General features: G+C 38.4%; 1 protein-coding gene across 2 annotated transcripts in view; it reads left to right on the top strand.

Annotated features, from left to right (window-relative positions):
* The window catches only part of Tespa1 (thymocyte expressed, positive selection associated 1), a 37,210-nt gene extending 20,295 nt beyond the window's left edge, over positions 1-16,915 (top strand). Inside the window, exons 10-11 of one of the 2 annotated variants that reach the window (XM_076852934.1) lie at positions 746-845; positions 16,220-16,915. In XM_076852934.1, the coding sequence (XP_076709049.1) occupies positions 746-845; positions 16,220-16,428 (309 nt within the window). In that variant the 3' untranslated portion in view covers positions 16,429-16,915. The remainder of the gene's footprint in view (positions 1-745; positions 846-16,219) is intronic. The other variant, XM_076852935.1, reaches the window with a different exon arrangement.
* Positions 16,916-17,660: the final 745 nt, after the last annotated feature.

Raw genomic sequence — 17,660 nt, 5'->3', positions numbered from 1 at the left:
CATTTGCTGGGATTCTCATGAAAGTGCAAAAGGAAGTTAGGCATGCGCAAAGCTAGAAACTATTAACTAAAATATGTTCTCTCCCCCATAAGAAATGTGTAACCATTAAGACCTAAAAGTCCAGTTTCTAAATCTAGAAGTTTTATACTAAGGACTTCTGTGCTAGGAGAGGATAGTATGAGCGTCCCCCTAGCCTCTGATCTGTCCTCTTCCCTGCCTATATCTGGATATGTCTGTCCTATGTATAAGAAGCTTTGCACACCCACGTGCATGTATATCCAAATGCCACAATCCCTTAACCACTCAGACCAGGGATTGCACACACTAGCAAATAAGTCTCCTCTGAGAGAATAGACACCAGGCAAAACCAGTGCAGGTCCCCGGGGCCAGCTCAGGGCCACATGACTAGCAGATGGGTACATCATCTAAGTCTACCAACACTTCACCCTGTGGACCCTCTAAAACTGAGCACTCCTCTTACCTGGGTCTACAGGTATTACTGCCATTGATTATTTGTATTCTTTAGAAAAAAATCTCTCAAATCCTTGCCACAGAGAGAGGCTGTGTTTATTTGCAATATCATTTCCATGTTTGTCACCTCTCATCAAATGTATAGCTCCTATCTCCTATCCAAGTCTCCCAAACACTCAACCTCTTTCCCCCACAGGTAGGTACCACCCTGCACCTTTTCTTGCCCCTGTGCCCCACTGGCTCTGACCATATTCTGCTGGGATCTTGGTTATAGATTCAAAGCAACAGTGAGGAAGAGGAGGAGGAGAGCCACTGTCCCAGCAGACCCAGACACTCTGACCTCTATCAGACTTTCCCTGGCAAAAAATCAAGAAGTAAGTGAGCTTGTCTCTCCAGCAATGGTTCTCAAATTTAGCTACACATTGTAATCACCTGGGGAGATTTTTTTTTTTTTTAATATCCATGATGGAAGGGCCCCACGTGCTACAGTTCTCATTTCACTGGTATGGCATGGAAACCACGGCTGACTTGTTTTTAAGCTCCCCAGAGGAGGCTGGAAAATACTTTTCTAGATCAGTAGCACTCAGACTTTATCAGACATCAGAGTCACCTGGAGGGCTTGTTAAAAGTAAAATACAAATGGCTGGTCCCCAACTCGCTGAATTTCTGATTGAGTAGGATCCAACAGGGCCCAAGAATTCGCCTTTCTAACAAGTTTGCAGGTGATGCTGCTGCTTGTCTGGCGGTCAGTAATGGAGAGCGACTATTCCAGAGGAAATTCTTCATAATCTTAACATTTAAAATGCAGTCCACAACCAACAGCATCAGCATCATCAGAAACACAGAATCTCAGTCTCCATCCCAGACTTACTGAGTCACAATTTTTTTTTGCATTTAAAATGTTATTATTATAGAAAAGTTCAAACATATGTATAAGTAGAGAAAGTAATATAATAATGAATCCCTATATACTCCTCACCCACTCCCAGCTGATATCAATTTATGTTTCCCCATTACTCCCTTTTCTGATATTATTTTGAAGGAAATCCTGGACGTCACATGATTCCTGCACACATGTCTAAAATATTTGGACTCTTTTTCTTATTTAAAACAAAACTGGGAAGCAACCAAGAAGTCTTTCAGTAAATGAATGGATAAATAACTGTGGTTACATTCAGACAATGAAATAATTATTGAGCACTAAAAGGAAGTGAACTATAAAGCTGTGAAAAAAACATTGAGGAAACTATAAACATGGAGTGAAAAAGCCAATCTGAAAAGGCTATATACTGTATTGTTCCAACTATATGACATTCTTTTTTTTTTTTTTTGCAATGTTCTCATATTTTATTCAGTGGACTCTATTCTGTCTCCATCCTGACTTTTTGTCTACTGTCAGCTTTTTTAAAAATTTGTTTTAATTAGTCATACATGACAGTAGAATGCACTTTGATACATCATATATAATGGAGCATAATTTCTCATTCTTCTGGTTATACATGATGTAGAATCCCACCAGTCATAGTTATGTTATACAGTTATAAACATTATCACTACACACACACACACACACACACACACACACACACACACGGTGATAATGTCTGATTCAATCTACTATCAAAATCCTTAGGTTAGGTAATTCATTTACTCACTGAAGTTTGAGAACTATTGCTGTAGAAGTTGTCTAACAGGTAGAGACATCCTTGATGATCTGTATGATACCTGCTTGTGGCCATGTTCTAAACCAGCCCATCTCATAGGACTCAGGGCAGATTCCACAATGTATCTCACAGCTATGTTCATTTAGGGTATGAGGGCATTTCTACAGCTAGAGTCTGATAAACACAACTCTCCTCCCCCTTCCTAGAGCAGGATAATGAACTTAACACACCTAGTTATTGCAGTTAAAATTTCTTTCCTCCAGAGATGAGTTTTTTTCCCACACTAACTCTTTCAGAGGTATTCGTTTTACCTTTGAACAGGTTTATTACCACACCCTAGGCAAGAGACCTTGCTGGGATCCCCAGAGACTGAATGGCCCCTCGCCCACAGAATAAATTAGCAAATGATGTTAAAAGGAAAAAATGAATTTAATCACAGTTTGGCCAGAGATGGGAAGGTAGAGAACCTTCCCCTGCTCATCGTATAGGAACATGAGAGTTTACAGGAATAAAAGCCAGGAAATATGTAGATTCAGCCAGGCTGCACTAGCCAAAGATATGTTACAATTCCAGTTTTTCAATCCTCCTGGCACCTGCCTAGACTTTGGGATCAGTTCTTCAGTTTCCACTCTCAGCATGAGCAAACTAGTTGCAGAAAAAAAAATGATTTTGGGGGAGATTGGGGCTTTTAAAGGGACTCTGCTATAGTCTGAGTAGAAATTTATTATGTGAACTAAGAAGAAATTAATCTCTGATAGTTTTAACCTCCTCTGTACTACAGCCACAAAGAGAATGGCATGAGGGATCATGGAGGGTTTTTTCCCTTAGGATAGTAGGAATTGAAATTTTTCTTGGATTAAGTAAATGAATTTTGGTCAGAGATCCCTCTATTTTGGACATCTTGGTACTATCTACTGCACTTTCTGTCCCAATAGTTTTTGTTGCTGTTATTGTTAATACTCTAAAATCTCAATGATATATGCCCAGACACACAAAGATCTTTGATTCTCTTTTGATGGTAATTCCCTGTGGGTTTAGGATCTGAATGAATCACTCTCCTTTCTCTTTTACCTATCACCTGCAGCTCTGGGTATGTAGGCGGTATGTATACACTTAGTCCCAAAAGAGGCAAATATTAGAAGGCAACAATGTGTTATATGTAGTATAAAAAGTTTAAGGGTGGGGGGCTGGGGTTGTGGCTCAGTGGTAGAGTGCATGCGTTGCATATGTGAGGCACTGGGTTCGATCCTCAGCACCACATAAAAATAAATAAAGGTATTGTGTCCATCTACAACTAACTTTAAAAAAAAAGTTTAAGAGGCTTTCAGGTTCCAGTCTGGAATGTAAGAAGTTAGAAGTTACCCCTACATTCAAACAAGTAAAAAGCCCAACGGACAGAAAACCCTAATCATTCTTCTTAGATTCATGAGAAAAGTGGTGTCACAGGGCAAATCATTGCCTCTGCTGCTGGAGAGATTGACAGGCTAATGCAGAGATCCATGATTTGCCAGACTAGAAAACTCCCAAGCAGAAACCCCTCCAGGAACCAGTGGCAATTGCTGGAGGTTCGGCATGGAGAGGGTTGAGAAATGAAAACTCCAGGCACCCCACACTTGGTGAGTTTTGCCTCCAGGAACTCAACCAGGTTCTTACAGTAAATAACAAAGAAAAATTCCCTATGACATCTGGCAGAAGAAAGAAGAAGGTTTGCCCTCAAGAAAAACTAATTAACCAAAGTATAAACTGCTGGGGTTTTATCAAAAACTAGCTGACCCTGGGGGAAGGAAAGCACCTAACTCCTGTTCCCTGTAGACATCCTGTCCCTCCAAAGTGGGGAGAAGAGGCAGAGAAGCATATGTGGAATTCCTAGTCCAGAGGTACAACTAAGACGGCAGGAGACTTCCCCTCCCCCTCATAGCTCACCACTACATTACTAAAGACCTAATTTTAGCACCGAGCCCATGTCTGGTTGTCAAGAAGAAATTATAAGACATACTCAAAGGCAAAAAAAGGGCACAGATTGAATAGATAATACAAATATCAGAACCAAAGTCAGACATGATTATCAGACTGGAAATTTCAAACAACTATGATTTTAATGCTAAGGACTCTAAAGATAAAGTAGACAGCAAGGAAGAATAGGGGAGCAATGTAAATAGAAGACGAAAATCCTGAAAAAGAATTTTAAAAATAAATGTTAGCACTGTAACAAAAATAAAGAATGCCTTTGAGGGGCTTCTTAATGGACTGGACATGGTTGAAAAAAGAATCCTGAGCTTGAAGGTATAGCAAAAGCAACTATTAAAACTAAAAGCAAAGAGAAAAAAGACTGGGGAAAATAAAACAGAACAGAATATCTAAGAAATGCAGAACAACTACAAAAGATATTACATGTGGCATAATGAAAATTCTAGAAGAAGAGATAAAAGAACAGAAAAAAAATTTGAAACAATAATGAATATTTCTCCCAAATAAATATCAGACATCAAATCACAGACCCAGGAGGCTCAGAGAACATTAAGCAGGATAAATGTAAAACAAAAATAAAAACAACTATCCATATTATTTTTGAAGTACAAAATGTCAAAACTGAAAAAAAAATAAATTCTTCAAGAAGCTAGGGGAGGACAGTAGACAATACACCTTACTTATAGAGATGCAAAGATAAGAACCACATCCAACTTCTCAGAAACCATGCAAGCAAGAAGAGTGTGGTGTGAAATATTTAAAATGTTGAGAGAAAAATAAAAACAACAACATAGAATCCTGTTCCCTGCAAAATTGTTCTCCAAAAGGGAAAAGGAAATAAAAACATCTCGGACAAACATAAATTTGGTGCTAATAGACCTTCCCTGTAAGAAATGCTAAAGAAATTCTTTAGAGAGAAGGAAAAAGATAAAGGTCAGAAATTCAAATCTACATAGGGGAAGATCATCAGAGAAAGAATAAATGGAGGTAAAATAAAAAGCTTTCATTTTTTGTATTCTTGATTCATCTAACAGATAATGGTTTATTCAAAGTAATAATCTAATATTGTGTATTATATATATTACATGTAAGTGAAATGAATGACAGAAATTGTACAAGGGGCAGAAGAGAAGAATTAGGATTATTTTATTATAATGAGGTACTTACACTACCCTTTAAGTAATAGAGTGTTTCTTGAATGAAGTTGGATTCATTACAAATGTATATCATACAATCTAGGGAAACTGCTATAAAGTGAAAAAATGAGATATAACTCACACCAAAAAGAAAAGAAAAGAAAATGGAATGATATAAAATGCTAAATTACAAACAAAGGAAGCTGGGAATGGTGACACACACTCAACATGCACAAAGCCCTAGGTTCAATCCCCTAGGTTCAATCACCACAAAAGAAGAAGGGGAAGGGGGGTGGGGAGGAGAAGAAAGAAAAGGAGAAGGAGGCAAAGAAGGAGAAGAAGACCAACAACCTTAACAGACACCTCATCAAAGATAAATAGAAAATAAGGATATGACAAAATGCTCCACATCATATGTCACCAGGGAAATGCAAATCAACACAGTGAGATGCCCCATACATCTGTTATAATGACCAAAATCTGGAGCACTTACCCCACTAAATGAGGTGAGGACATGGAACAGTAAGAACTCTTCATTTGTTGCTGTTGGAAACAAAAAATGGAAGACAGCTTGGCAGTTTCTTAAAAATCTAAACAGACTCTTACCTGTTCCCCCCAAGAACTGAAGACTTAAATGTCCACACAAAAACCTGCACATGGAGGTTGATAGCATCTTCATTCATAATTACCCAAACTTGAAAGCAACCAAGATGTCCTTCAGTAGATGGATGGATTAAGAAACTGGTACATCAGACAGCTGAATCTTATTTAGTATTAAGGAAAAATAAGTTATTAAGGAGGAGACTTAAGTATATATTACTAAATGAAAGAAGTCAATCTGAAAAGGCCACATGCTGTATGATTCCATTTTTATGACATTCTGGAAAATAAATTATTATGAGACAGTAAAAAGGGGACAGAGGGGAGGGAGCGATGAACAGGCGGAGCACAGAGGGTATCTATGGCTGTGAAATTACTCTGAGTTGTACCACAGTGGTGGATACATATCATCATACATTTGTCCACACCCACAGAGGTCAGCCCCCAGAGTAGACCCGAATATAAACTCTGGACTCCGGGAGATGATGTTGACACCTCTGGTTATTGGTGACGAGTTCTGCTCCCTCACATGTTAAAGTATAACATTAGAGAAGCACGCCGAGGCAAGCATATAAAGCAGGGTTTATTTAAAAAGGGGTAACATAGATTTCTATCAGGAGAGAGAAGGGGGCCATAGCTGGTATCCTGGTATCTCAAGAAGCGAGGTGTTCTGTCCTTTTATATGTTCTAGGCTTCCTTTGTTCTTCTCCTCTCTTCCCCTTCTCTCTCTCCTTCCTCCATAGGCCCAAGAATGCTAGGTGGGACGGCCAAAAGGTGGGAAACAGATGGGCTGAAGGGGAAGGGGAGGAAGGAGCAGCCCAGCACACATTAAGGAACAACCTTATAGTTCCCTGTAGGGAGGGGCAATTCCTGGGACAGGTTACCTTGGCAACAGGTTGGAGCAGGGGCAGGTTTTTGATAAAGGTGGAGGAAGGGCTCTGAAGGAATTAACATTTCAGTCCCTCAGAGGGCAGTCTCCAACATCCAGGACTCACTCAAATTGGCCTCCTGGATCAGACCTGATTCGGTTTACCTATCTATACTGACTGCCTGTCTAATTCTGACTTCAACGTGACCATGCAGGTTCATCAGTCAAAACAAATGTACAGCTCCTGTGGGAGTTGTTGACAACGGGGAGAACTGCACCTTTGTGGAGGCAGAGTATACACAGGACATCTCAGTCCCTCTGCTCCACTTTGCCAGGAACGTAAAACTTCTCTAAAAAATAAATGTACTTTATAAAAGAGTTTATGATGTGCAGACAAGTTACCTACTCTGTACTAATTCAGTGATCTTGGGAAAATCACTTGAGTTTTGTCCTATGTAATAGGAGAATAATGACAGTTTCTATGTATGCAGAAGTACCTGTATATGGACTATACATTCACTGCACTTTAAACCCCTATAAGGAGTGTGTGAAGGAAATGTAACATATTGGAATAAATATAATGATGTTGCTGATTGTACTGAATTTCATAAAAGTAATCATGGGCATAAAATACTTTGGTCAGTAGTTCTCAGTCCTGGTGAGCTTTTTTTTTTAAAAAAATAACTATTCCATGAGGTTGACCCAGTAGAGTTAAATACAAATCTGTTAGGTCAGGATCTGGGCCTTGCTGTTGGTTCTTTTGAAGCTTTGCTCATGTGCTACTTACCTATTGTTACTTACAGCCCCCAGAACTGTAGTGTGTTAAAGGAAACATTGTTTTCTAGATTGACTAATAGGTTGGTTGTTGGTTTCTTTCTTTCTTCCTGTCTTCCTTTTTTTTTTTTTTTTTTTTTTCTTCCTCTCACTTGGATTCATTTACACAGTTGCAGCATTTGGCCAGCATCTGGATTGGAAGGTCAAATGGGCTCACCCATATGTGTGGGATTCTAAATGTCAGTTAGCTGCTCTCTCCATGGGATGTGTTGTCTTTCAGTATCTAGCCTGTGTTTCTTTTTTTATTTTATTTATTTATTCTAATTAGGTATATATGACAGCAGAATGCATTTTGATTCATTGTACACAAATGCAGCACAACTTGAAATTTACATATAAGAAACACAGATTTTCTAGCCTGTGTTTCTTACATGCAAATTTGACCCCCCCAAAATGAAGCTGCAATGATTCTTTTGAAAGTTGTACTAAATTCCTTCTTCTACAAAGTATTAGTCAAGGCAAATAATAAACCCAATCTAGATTCAAAGAGATGGAAAATACATATGCTACTTGGTTTTTGTTTTATTTTCTTCCTTGGTACTGGAAATCCATCCCAGGGTCTTGCACATGCTGGGCAAGTGCTCTACCATTGAGTTATATCCCCAGGACTTTTCATTTTATTTTGAGACAGAGCCTCACTAAGTTGCCCAGGCTGGTCTCAAACTCGCTATCCTCCTGCTTCAGCCTCCTGAGTAGATGGGATTATAGATTTTTTTTCAACATTTTCATTACCTAACGTTATTCTAGTATCTTATTTTTTCTTTTTCTTTTCTGCAGTGCTGAGGATCAAACCTAGGGCTTTGCACATGAAACAGGCACTCTATCACTGAGCCACATTTCCAGCCCCAGACACTACTTTTTAATGGAATAACAAAGTCATATTGTACAAGGGCATATGGAACGGATGGGCTGTTGTGACCATCTTGATAAGCAGTCTAGCAATGACAATAAGAACTATCAGTTTAATTAAAGAATTAAATTAAACTATCAGTTTAATTTAATTCTTCACATATTAAAGACTCTCAGAGAGTAAGCTCTCATTCTAAAGCTCATTCAAACTTAGACATGGCATACAAATTTTGAAAAGGAAATTAACTCCCAGACTCATCAAATTCAAATAAAAATGTGTACTACCTACCCCATGGCTAGGTTACCAAACCATACCAAGAACTGAATTTACTTGCAAATGCAGAGCTTTGCGTAAGTGTTGTTTCTCCAGCAGATGTCAGCATCACACACACAAAAAATGCCAAGATGGTCACCAAAGCAGGCCCTGAGCAGGACATGTGTGAGTACCTCCGGAGCAATCCATGCAACACCCAGAGCAGCAGTTCCCCTCATAAACCTGTCCCCACTCCGACTAAATTTCAGCATCTAAGAATATTAGAATTGACTTATGAGAGAATTATACATTTCAAGTAAAATACTAGATTTAATTTTCTGCCAAGGTAATGAGATTTCATCTCCGCAGAGATTATTGTTAAAGTGCTATGTTTCACTTATTCTCAGGCACACAGTTTTCCACATTTTAACATGCTTGGAATCAGAATTTGTCTTACAATTGATAGTGTCAGACAATTGAGTTATCTTTTTTCCTCCTTACATGGAATATAAAATAAGTATGAGCCTTACAAAAGGCAGTTCACCAGACTCAACGAAATATAGTAACTTTAGAAGTGAAATTCACTTAGTATCTCAAGTAAAAGAGCAAACGATTTGGTAGCTCTCCCTCCTAATATTACCTAGGAGAATGAGAAATCTATTTTAACACCGTCTTTGGCTGAGTCTTTGAATCCCAATGGTTCCCAGGCCTCTTCAGTGTTCTGTGTGTGTGTCTGCCATCTTCCCACAAAGATGAAAACTGTCTTGCTCAACCTAGTTCCTCTATCATCCCACAATAGGATGGGATAGTTATGAAAACATCTCAGCAGCTGCCCTAATTAGCACCTCTGTGTTAAATGTACAAGAGAGAAATTCACTCACCAACTCCAAAGGCAGAGCTGCAGAGTCAGAGCTCAATGGGACGGTTCCTCAGATATGGTCACAACATCCCATCCATTCCATATGCCTTTGTACAATATGACTTTGACACTCCATCAAAAAGTAGTGTCTAGGGCTGGAAGAAGCAGCCCTGCATCTGCCTCTTCAGGAGTCTGCAATTATCTGCTAAAAATTAATGATTTCCTGTGATAGTGCCAGTCCCAGTAATTGATGTATGACTTGCAATCAGCTGTAGGAGGGGTATGAGCTTGGGTAGGAAATGGTAGCAGCCTTAAACTGGCCACTGTGTTCAATTGGACAAAAGATACCCAGTGATTGCCCAAAGATACCCAGGTTGGGAGGAGAATGGGGGTTAAAATCTAGCCCTACTGAGCCTGCCATACAAGAAATCAAAGGACTTCATCTTCTAAGAAGGAATTCCTTTTTTCTTATTCATCTACATAAAGTAAATGCCTTTTTTTATAATCAGCACAGGGACTGCTTTTCTGTTAAAAGAGGACCTGATCCCCAGCCAGCCTCTCCACCTTCTCATTTAGTCCTGGCCAAGGAAGAGATCTTAATCTTCCTCCAAATTCCTGAGACTCCTCATGATTCTCATCATTCCTCATATTCTCCACCCTGCCCAAGAATTTCACATTCCAGCCCTTTCTATTGATGCCCTATGGCTAAAATGTAAACTATCTGTTGTTTACCACATAAATAAGAAACAGGGCCAAGGAACATATTTAGTTTTTGTTGTTCTGTTTCTTTTACCAGATCTGACACACACACATATATATGTGTGTGTGTGTGTGTGTGTGTGTGTGTGTGTGTGTATGTATATGTAATCTAAATACAAATACATATATATAAAATCAGGCATATATATATATATACACACACATTCTATTCATGAAGAAGCCATATCTAGAGATGGGAGGTTTCATTTTACTATCAATTCTGCTAGTAATAGTGGGAAGAGACAAGAGGGATTAGCTGGGAAGGCTGGTGCAGAGCACAGGATAAAGAAGGAAACTAGTCTTTGATAGCCACAAATAGCAGATAACTCAAAGCACTATTTTTAGGTAGGCATGGTGGTGCACACCTGCAATCCCAGCTATTTGGGAGTGAGGCAGGAGGATCACAAGTTCAAGGCCAACCTGAACAACTTAGCAACACCATCTCAAAATGAAAATTTTTAAAAATCTTCTTCTGTCCCAGAAAATCTCTCCACAAAGGTGTAAGAGAAATAAAGCAGTTTTGTTTTTGAGTAAGCATTAAATTAGAATATGATGTAACCACAGAAAATCTACTGAAGAAATTGGGGGAAGAAAGGAATCTCTCCCTTTTATATAACCAAGTAGATACAACTCATTACATACATATTGTCTAAATAAACAATAGCAGATCCTCCATTAAGAAGATTTCACACTATCATTTGTAACACATGACTCACCCCAGATTCCCCCCGGTCATTGGGGTGGCCATCTGTGTTAGCTAAATGGCTTATTCCAAATAAATAAATAAATAAATAAACCTCTCTTATCTAAGACAGGAGATGGTTTTGGAAGTAGGAGGAACTTGCATAAGTTAGGCTCCTACGCTCCCACAGAGGCTAAGAGACAGAGCTGCTGTCTTCCCATTTCAAAGAGAGACTTCCAAGACATTTGCCCATTTTAAAATCAGGTAATTTGTTTGTTTGAGGTTTTTAAGCTATGGAAGTTGAAGAAATTTCTTATTTATTTTTGAATAGTTGTTTCTCTAAGGTAGATATACAAATGGCCAGCAGGCACATCAAAAAGGGCTCAACTTCACTAATCAACAGGGAAATGCAAATCAAAATCACAACAAAATAGGATGGCTAATATTATTTCTTAAAAAGAGGAGTGTTGACAAGGATGTGGAGCAATTGGAACTCCTGTATATTGTTAAAGGGAAAATAAAAGGGTGCCATTGCTACATGAAATAGTATGAAGATCCCTCAAAAATTAAAAGTAAAACTGCTAAAGAATCCAACCATCCCTTTTCTGGGCATTTATCCAAAAAAAATTAAAGTCAAGATCTTAAACAGATATTAATACTTGTATGTTCATTTCAGATTGGTCACAATGATCAATTGTGAAAACAAGCTATATATCAATAGAAAGATGAACAAATTTAAAAAGTGTGGCATATATAAAATGAAATATTATTCATTAAAAAGGAGGGGAATATTAAAAAGGAGGGGAATCCCATGATATGTGATGACATGGATGAACCCTATGGACATCAAGCTGAGTGAAAAAAGTCACAGAAAGACAAATACTGTTTGATACCACCTGTATGAGCTGTACAAAATACTCAAATACATAGAAACAGTAGCATGGTGCTCCCCAGCAGCTGGGGAGTAGTGATGGTCAGGAGTTGCTATTCAACTGACATTAAATTTCAATTACGCAGGATGATAACAGTCTGGTCATCTATTACTCAACATTGTCTGCAATTAACAACAATATATCATATAGTTAAAATTTCATTAAGAGGGTAGTTATCATGTTAAATGTTTTTACCACAGTAAAAACAAAAAGAGTTTGATATTCCTGGGTTGTAAAAAAGAGGCACAAGACTGTTTAGCCTTTGAAAAGATTTGCATATATTTCAAAGACACAGAGAAAGAATTTATGAGTATTCAGAAGAAGCTGTTCCAAGAAAATGAGGGGTAGGTATCTTTCCCTTTTTGCATCAGGAAAAAAAATTATTTTAAATTTTTATTTTATTTCTTATTTTTAATTTTTTACATCTCTGTGTATTCTCTTATTTCTTCCTCAGCTTTACCTGTATCTCCTGGCTCATTTTTCGGTAGGCTGCAGAAGGCAGAAGGGTAATCTCTATGTACATTGCATGATGCTCATTTTCTGAGCTGTAGTTTGAATGGATCACCAACACGATGTCCAAGGCTGTCAAGCCACACATCTTCAGGTGTCAACATGCAATGCAATGCATGCATTGCTCCTGGAGATGTGCAGAGCAAGCGCCCTGGCTCCATCCTTCCTACCTTACACAGCCTTTCTGGTAAAAAGAGCCTCTAGTTCTTTCAGAGATACTATCTTTCAGATAGCACTTTCAGAGATATTATCCTGTGTAAATCTTATCATCATACAGAGAGTTACAAGTATTTGTATTTGAAAAGATTCAGAAAAGGAAAATGACTTGGCAAGATCGTGCAACCAGTTAGTAGTCAAGTCAGAACTCAACTCAAAGCTCCTGACTCCCATGTGAGTGCTCTTTCCATCCAAGCACAGGGCCTTGATTGTGCAGGCTATTCCTGGGATCAGAGCAAGCCTCTCTACCTGTACTTGGATCTGAATTTTATTAACTGTGTGCCCTGGCTGTGCCCTAAGATCTGAGAGCAATGTCCTCACTACCTTTATCACCACTGGCTCTTGACTTGTAAATGTCAAGAAGAGTGTCACACAGGTTGAGCAGAAATAGCCACAGGATACTTTGAACTTATAGTGTAGGGAATAATATGACAGGAAAATCAACAGTTACTATTCATTAAATCCCATGGGACACAGAGAAGTTCACTTGCAGGAAGATGGCTTTTCTAGGTGAGTCTGGGCAGATGAGTAAAGCCTGAGCTGGGGAGAAGTAGAAAAGGAAACAAAAAAACTGTTGATTCAGGCAGAGAAGAAAACATGTTCTAAGGCAGAAAGGAAGATAATATCTCAGGCTCTTCAGAAGCTATACCCCTTGTACCTACTGGGGAAAAATTCAAAATCAAGAATAAGAAAGATAATTAGAAATCAGATTTTTGAAACAAAATCTTATATTTTAATTATTTTTTATTTAGTCTGAGAAGATATGAAGTTACTGGAAATTTTACAAAGGAAGTCAATGATTAGATTTGTCTTTGAAATATCATTCTGGCAGAGATAGGGGGGATGAACTGAGTAGGGAGCCATGAAGTAAGGAAAAAAAATTAGAACCTACCACAGAACCTTGAGGAGAATGTGATGATCAGAAGCTAGGTAGGAGCATTGGGGAAGGAGGAAGGAAGAGGGAACTCCTAGATATTTGAAACAGAAAATGGCTGTTTTAATCTGTGCTGCTATAACAAATGCTTGAGACCCAGTTGTTTATTCATCCATTCATTCATTCTGGTGCTGGGAACTGAACCCAGGACCTCACAAATGCTAGGCAAAAACTCTACTCCCAAGCTACATCCCCAGCCCCCAAACTGGATAATTTATAAAAAATTTATAAAAAATTTCTCCTGGTTCTAGAAGCTGGGATATCCAAGATCAAGGCACCAGCAGGCTGGGTGTCTGTAAAAATCTCTTGCATGGCTCCTCATAGAGCAGAAGGGACAGAAGAACAAAAGGGTCTTAAACTGGTTTCCTCCAATCCTGTATAAGACTAACTCATTGATGGGGGTAGAAGCCTCATGACTTAATCACTTCCCAAAGGGTCCCATCTCTCAATACCACCACAATGGGAGACTAACTTTCAACATGAATTTTGGAAGGGACACATGCACACCATAGCAATGGCCAAACCTAGAGCCAAATAAACTTGTGTTTAAGTAGGAAGAAAGGATGAGGGAAAGAAAAAACAACACAGGTTGACTTCCAGGTGTCATCTCAGATGACTAAGTGGATATTAATGTCCTTTTATCAGTAACACAATACAGCAGAAATAACAAGTTGGGAGGCAAATATTTTAAGTATAATTTTCAAAAAGATATTCAGAGATTTTATTCAATTCATTCATTAATAAGGTACCAATAAAGTATTTGAGCTGATTCAAAGTGTATTTGATAAGCTACTTTGTATATAAAGACAACCTAATAAAATCCAAGTTAGATATATAACTGTTTAATATTTAATAACATTGTAAATTATAATCTCTAGAATTATTGATGGCACTGGACAAAAATTATTTCTATTTCTACCCAACATAAATCTGTAATATAAGCTCCGACCCTACAGAGTTGTAAAATAATCCCATAAATAGAAAGTCAAGACTAACACTGTCCTGATATGCTTTTTTTTTTATTTTTATTTTTTGCTATTGTCAAGTTTAAAACAACTTGATGCATTTTAGACACAGTAAACCTGAAGTACTTCTAAAATAATATGACAGAGAAGTCCACTTGGCAACTAGATAAATGCATTTAAGGATAGAGATTTCTTTAATTCAAGGCTTAATTATAATAAGTGATGACCTAAGAAAAAATAGTTCAGTATGAGAGTCAGACACTGAAGCCAAAAAGAAACCTTAGAATATTTATGGATCAATCAAGAAAAAACAAAAGGAGCATCCAAATTGATCAGAAACATAAAGTTGCAAGTAGAAGTCAAGTGAAATTTGGTCTAAGAAGGAGGGTATAGTCTTCAGTAATGTGTCATAAGACATCCAGTAAGGAAGGAGAATGCTAAGATACCAATGGATTTACAACCTGATAGTGACTTGCAACCTTGATGAGAGTATTTTTATTTGTGTGACAGGGCTTTAAAATATTGATGTGAAAAGCAAATAGGAAATGATGAAAAGAAAGTAGATACAGGGCTCAAGAGACTCCAGGGAATGTTTGCTGCTGCTGTTCTAAAAGAGGAAATGTTTATCACATACATTTGCTGAAGGGAAAGAATCAATAGAATGTCTTGACCAAGGCTTAGGACTGAAGGGGAGAACGAAAGGTGGAGGTCACTGGGAACTGGGATGCGTTGAGATCTGAAGCACTCTTAGGGTTTAATTATGAAATGGTACTACAGATCTTTGAGATTAGAGAAAAAGAAAAATGATAGGTGTGAGCACTGTTATATTGGTCATCCAGAGAGGAAGTCAAAGCACTTTCTACCTATTGGTTTCTCTCTTTTCCCCAAGGGAGCATGACTGAAGAGTGTGAGGCAGGAAGTTGGAGAAGGGTAGTAAATATTTGAGAATGTCACATGGAGAAATGGCAAGAGAAATATTTATTAATAGAAACATATAACCAGGCATGATGGTGCATACCAGTTATGCAGGAGGATTGAGCCAGAGGACTGCAAGTTCAAGGCCAGCCTGGGCAACTTAGCAAGACCACATCTCAAGATAAAATACATTTTAAAAAGGCTGAGATTGTAGCACAGTGATAGAGTACTTGCCAAGCAAGTGCTAGGCCTTGAAAGTGCTAGGCCCCAGCAAATGATAGAAAGAAAGGAGGGAGGGAGGGAGCAGGGAGGGAGGGAAGGAGGAAAGATGTATAGGTGAATAATGTTAGGTTCAGCTCATGATGTAAAATGTAAATTGAAGATAGTTTTGTGATTTTGTCCATCAGTGCTCAGCAATCCAAAATAGACGATAAAATATAAGAATAAAAGTATAAACATAAGCTTAAATATAATCATTTAAATGCAGCATAAAACAAAAGAATAAACATATGCTTTTATAAGCATAAAATAATATACTTTCAGGTACAAACATATACTTTTATAAGTATTACAGAATAAGGGGTTGATTCTTCCAGAAATCTCATTTCATGGTGAGAAGAGCAGAAACCCTAAGTCTCATAATTTTTGCTGCTGCTACTGCTTCTAATAACCTTAAATAACCTTAAATATTACTTATGATGGTGAGAAATATTTCCTCAGGTGGGGCATGAAAATACCTACCAGCCTCAGTATACACAGTCGTCTCACAGATGCACCATGTGTTTCTTTTCAATCTCACTGCAGGCTTTCTCCACCTCCACAGCAGCACATGCTCCGACAGCAGTGGCTTCTCAGAAGAGCCTAACTCCCACCTCTTCTTGCCCTCTACATCCATGCCCTCAACATCCAGCCGCTGCTCCCTGGCACTCCAAACCCCTGAATTCAGCAGGGAAAAGACAAACTGGAGCACCAGAAAGGAGACCACACTGAGAGATCGGGACTCTGCATCCTGATGCTGTGGCAAACTTCATGCTCAGAGAAGAACCCCAGGCACATAACTTCATTGCTCTGCACGTTGGTTTTTCTACTTGGTAGGTTTTAGCTATATGACATGGACAGTGATAAACTGGACAAAGACATAATTTTCTCCCAAACTCTGACATTGCTGAAGGCAGAAGATTTAAGGATGACTAAGTTTGGGGCATAAGGTTTGCTAGTGAAATGTTCTCAAAGGGTTCAAGCTAAGAGAAGAAGGAGAAATCCTACCTTCTGGTTTTAAAACCTTGGAACAAAGCTCAGTGGAATTCCCTGTGGACTTCACTTATCCCTATGTGCTCCTAATTAACTTTCATAAAAATTTTCACAACCCCAGAGTCCTATTTTTCTTCATGAGGACTTATCAGATGAGATCTATCTGGCACCTCTCCCTTGAATCTAGCTCCTCCCTCTATCTAAAATTTTGTATCTTCCTAGGAAAATAGAGGAGTTGGATTCTGTGTTCTCTTGGCCATTGCAAATATATATATATATCGCAAATTTTCTGCTGGCAGAAAACAATCCGAATAAAAATATTTCTTAATTGTGTTTTTTAAAGGTAGACTGTCGTGAATTGCTTTGGAGGAAATATGTTTCAGCCACAGAAAGACTTGAGCACAGACAGGGCTGTGCCAGGTCGTGTGTGGTATAGAGTACCTTGAACACATTCTTCTTCCAAGAATATTCTAGTAGAATGGAATGGCAAGACACATGTATTCAGTAACATTTTACTTCATTTCTCAATAAGTTTCAAGAAAGCAAAGTGCAGAAAAGAATTTGAGGGAATTTGAAGGAAATCACAACCATGAGAGCTAAAGTTAAAAAAATCACATTATTTTATTCTAAGACCATTGCCAGCAATAGTGGGGAGAGCACAGACTAGTCTGAATACCTGGTGATGACAGAAAATTCTGAGATGTCCTAAATTTAATTATAAGGGGGAGGATGGAAGAGGGAAGGGGAAATGGAGCTAATTAGTTAACCTTGGTCCAAACAACAACAACAACAAAATTGTCCACATTTCAAAGGATGTTAAAATCTTTACTCAGAACCCCAGGTAACCATCCCTTAGGCAAAATAGCATCCTGCTTACAGCCATTCTCAACCAACCAATCCCAAAGCAACAACTAATGGACTATCCTCCTACCCCCAACCTGTTTCATGTTATCAGGCCTCTTTTCTTTATAGCCAATGAAGGTTCAATGTAAAC

This window comes from Callospermophilus lateralis, chromosome 4 (genome assembly GCF_048772815.1).
Source record: "Callospermophilus lateralis isolate mCalLat2 chromosome 4, mCalLat2.hap1, whole genome shotgun sequence".
NCBI classification, from domain to species: Eukaryota; Metazoa; Chordata; class Mammalia; order Rodentia; family Sciuridae; genus Callospermophilus; species Callospermophilus lateralis.
This window is presented reverse-complemented; position numbering and strand designations above follow the sequence as displayed.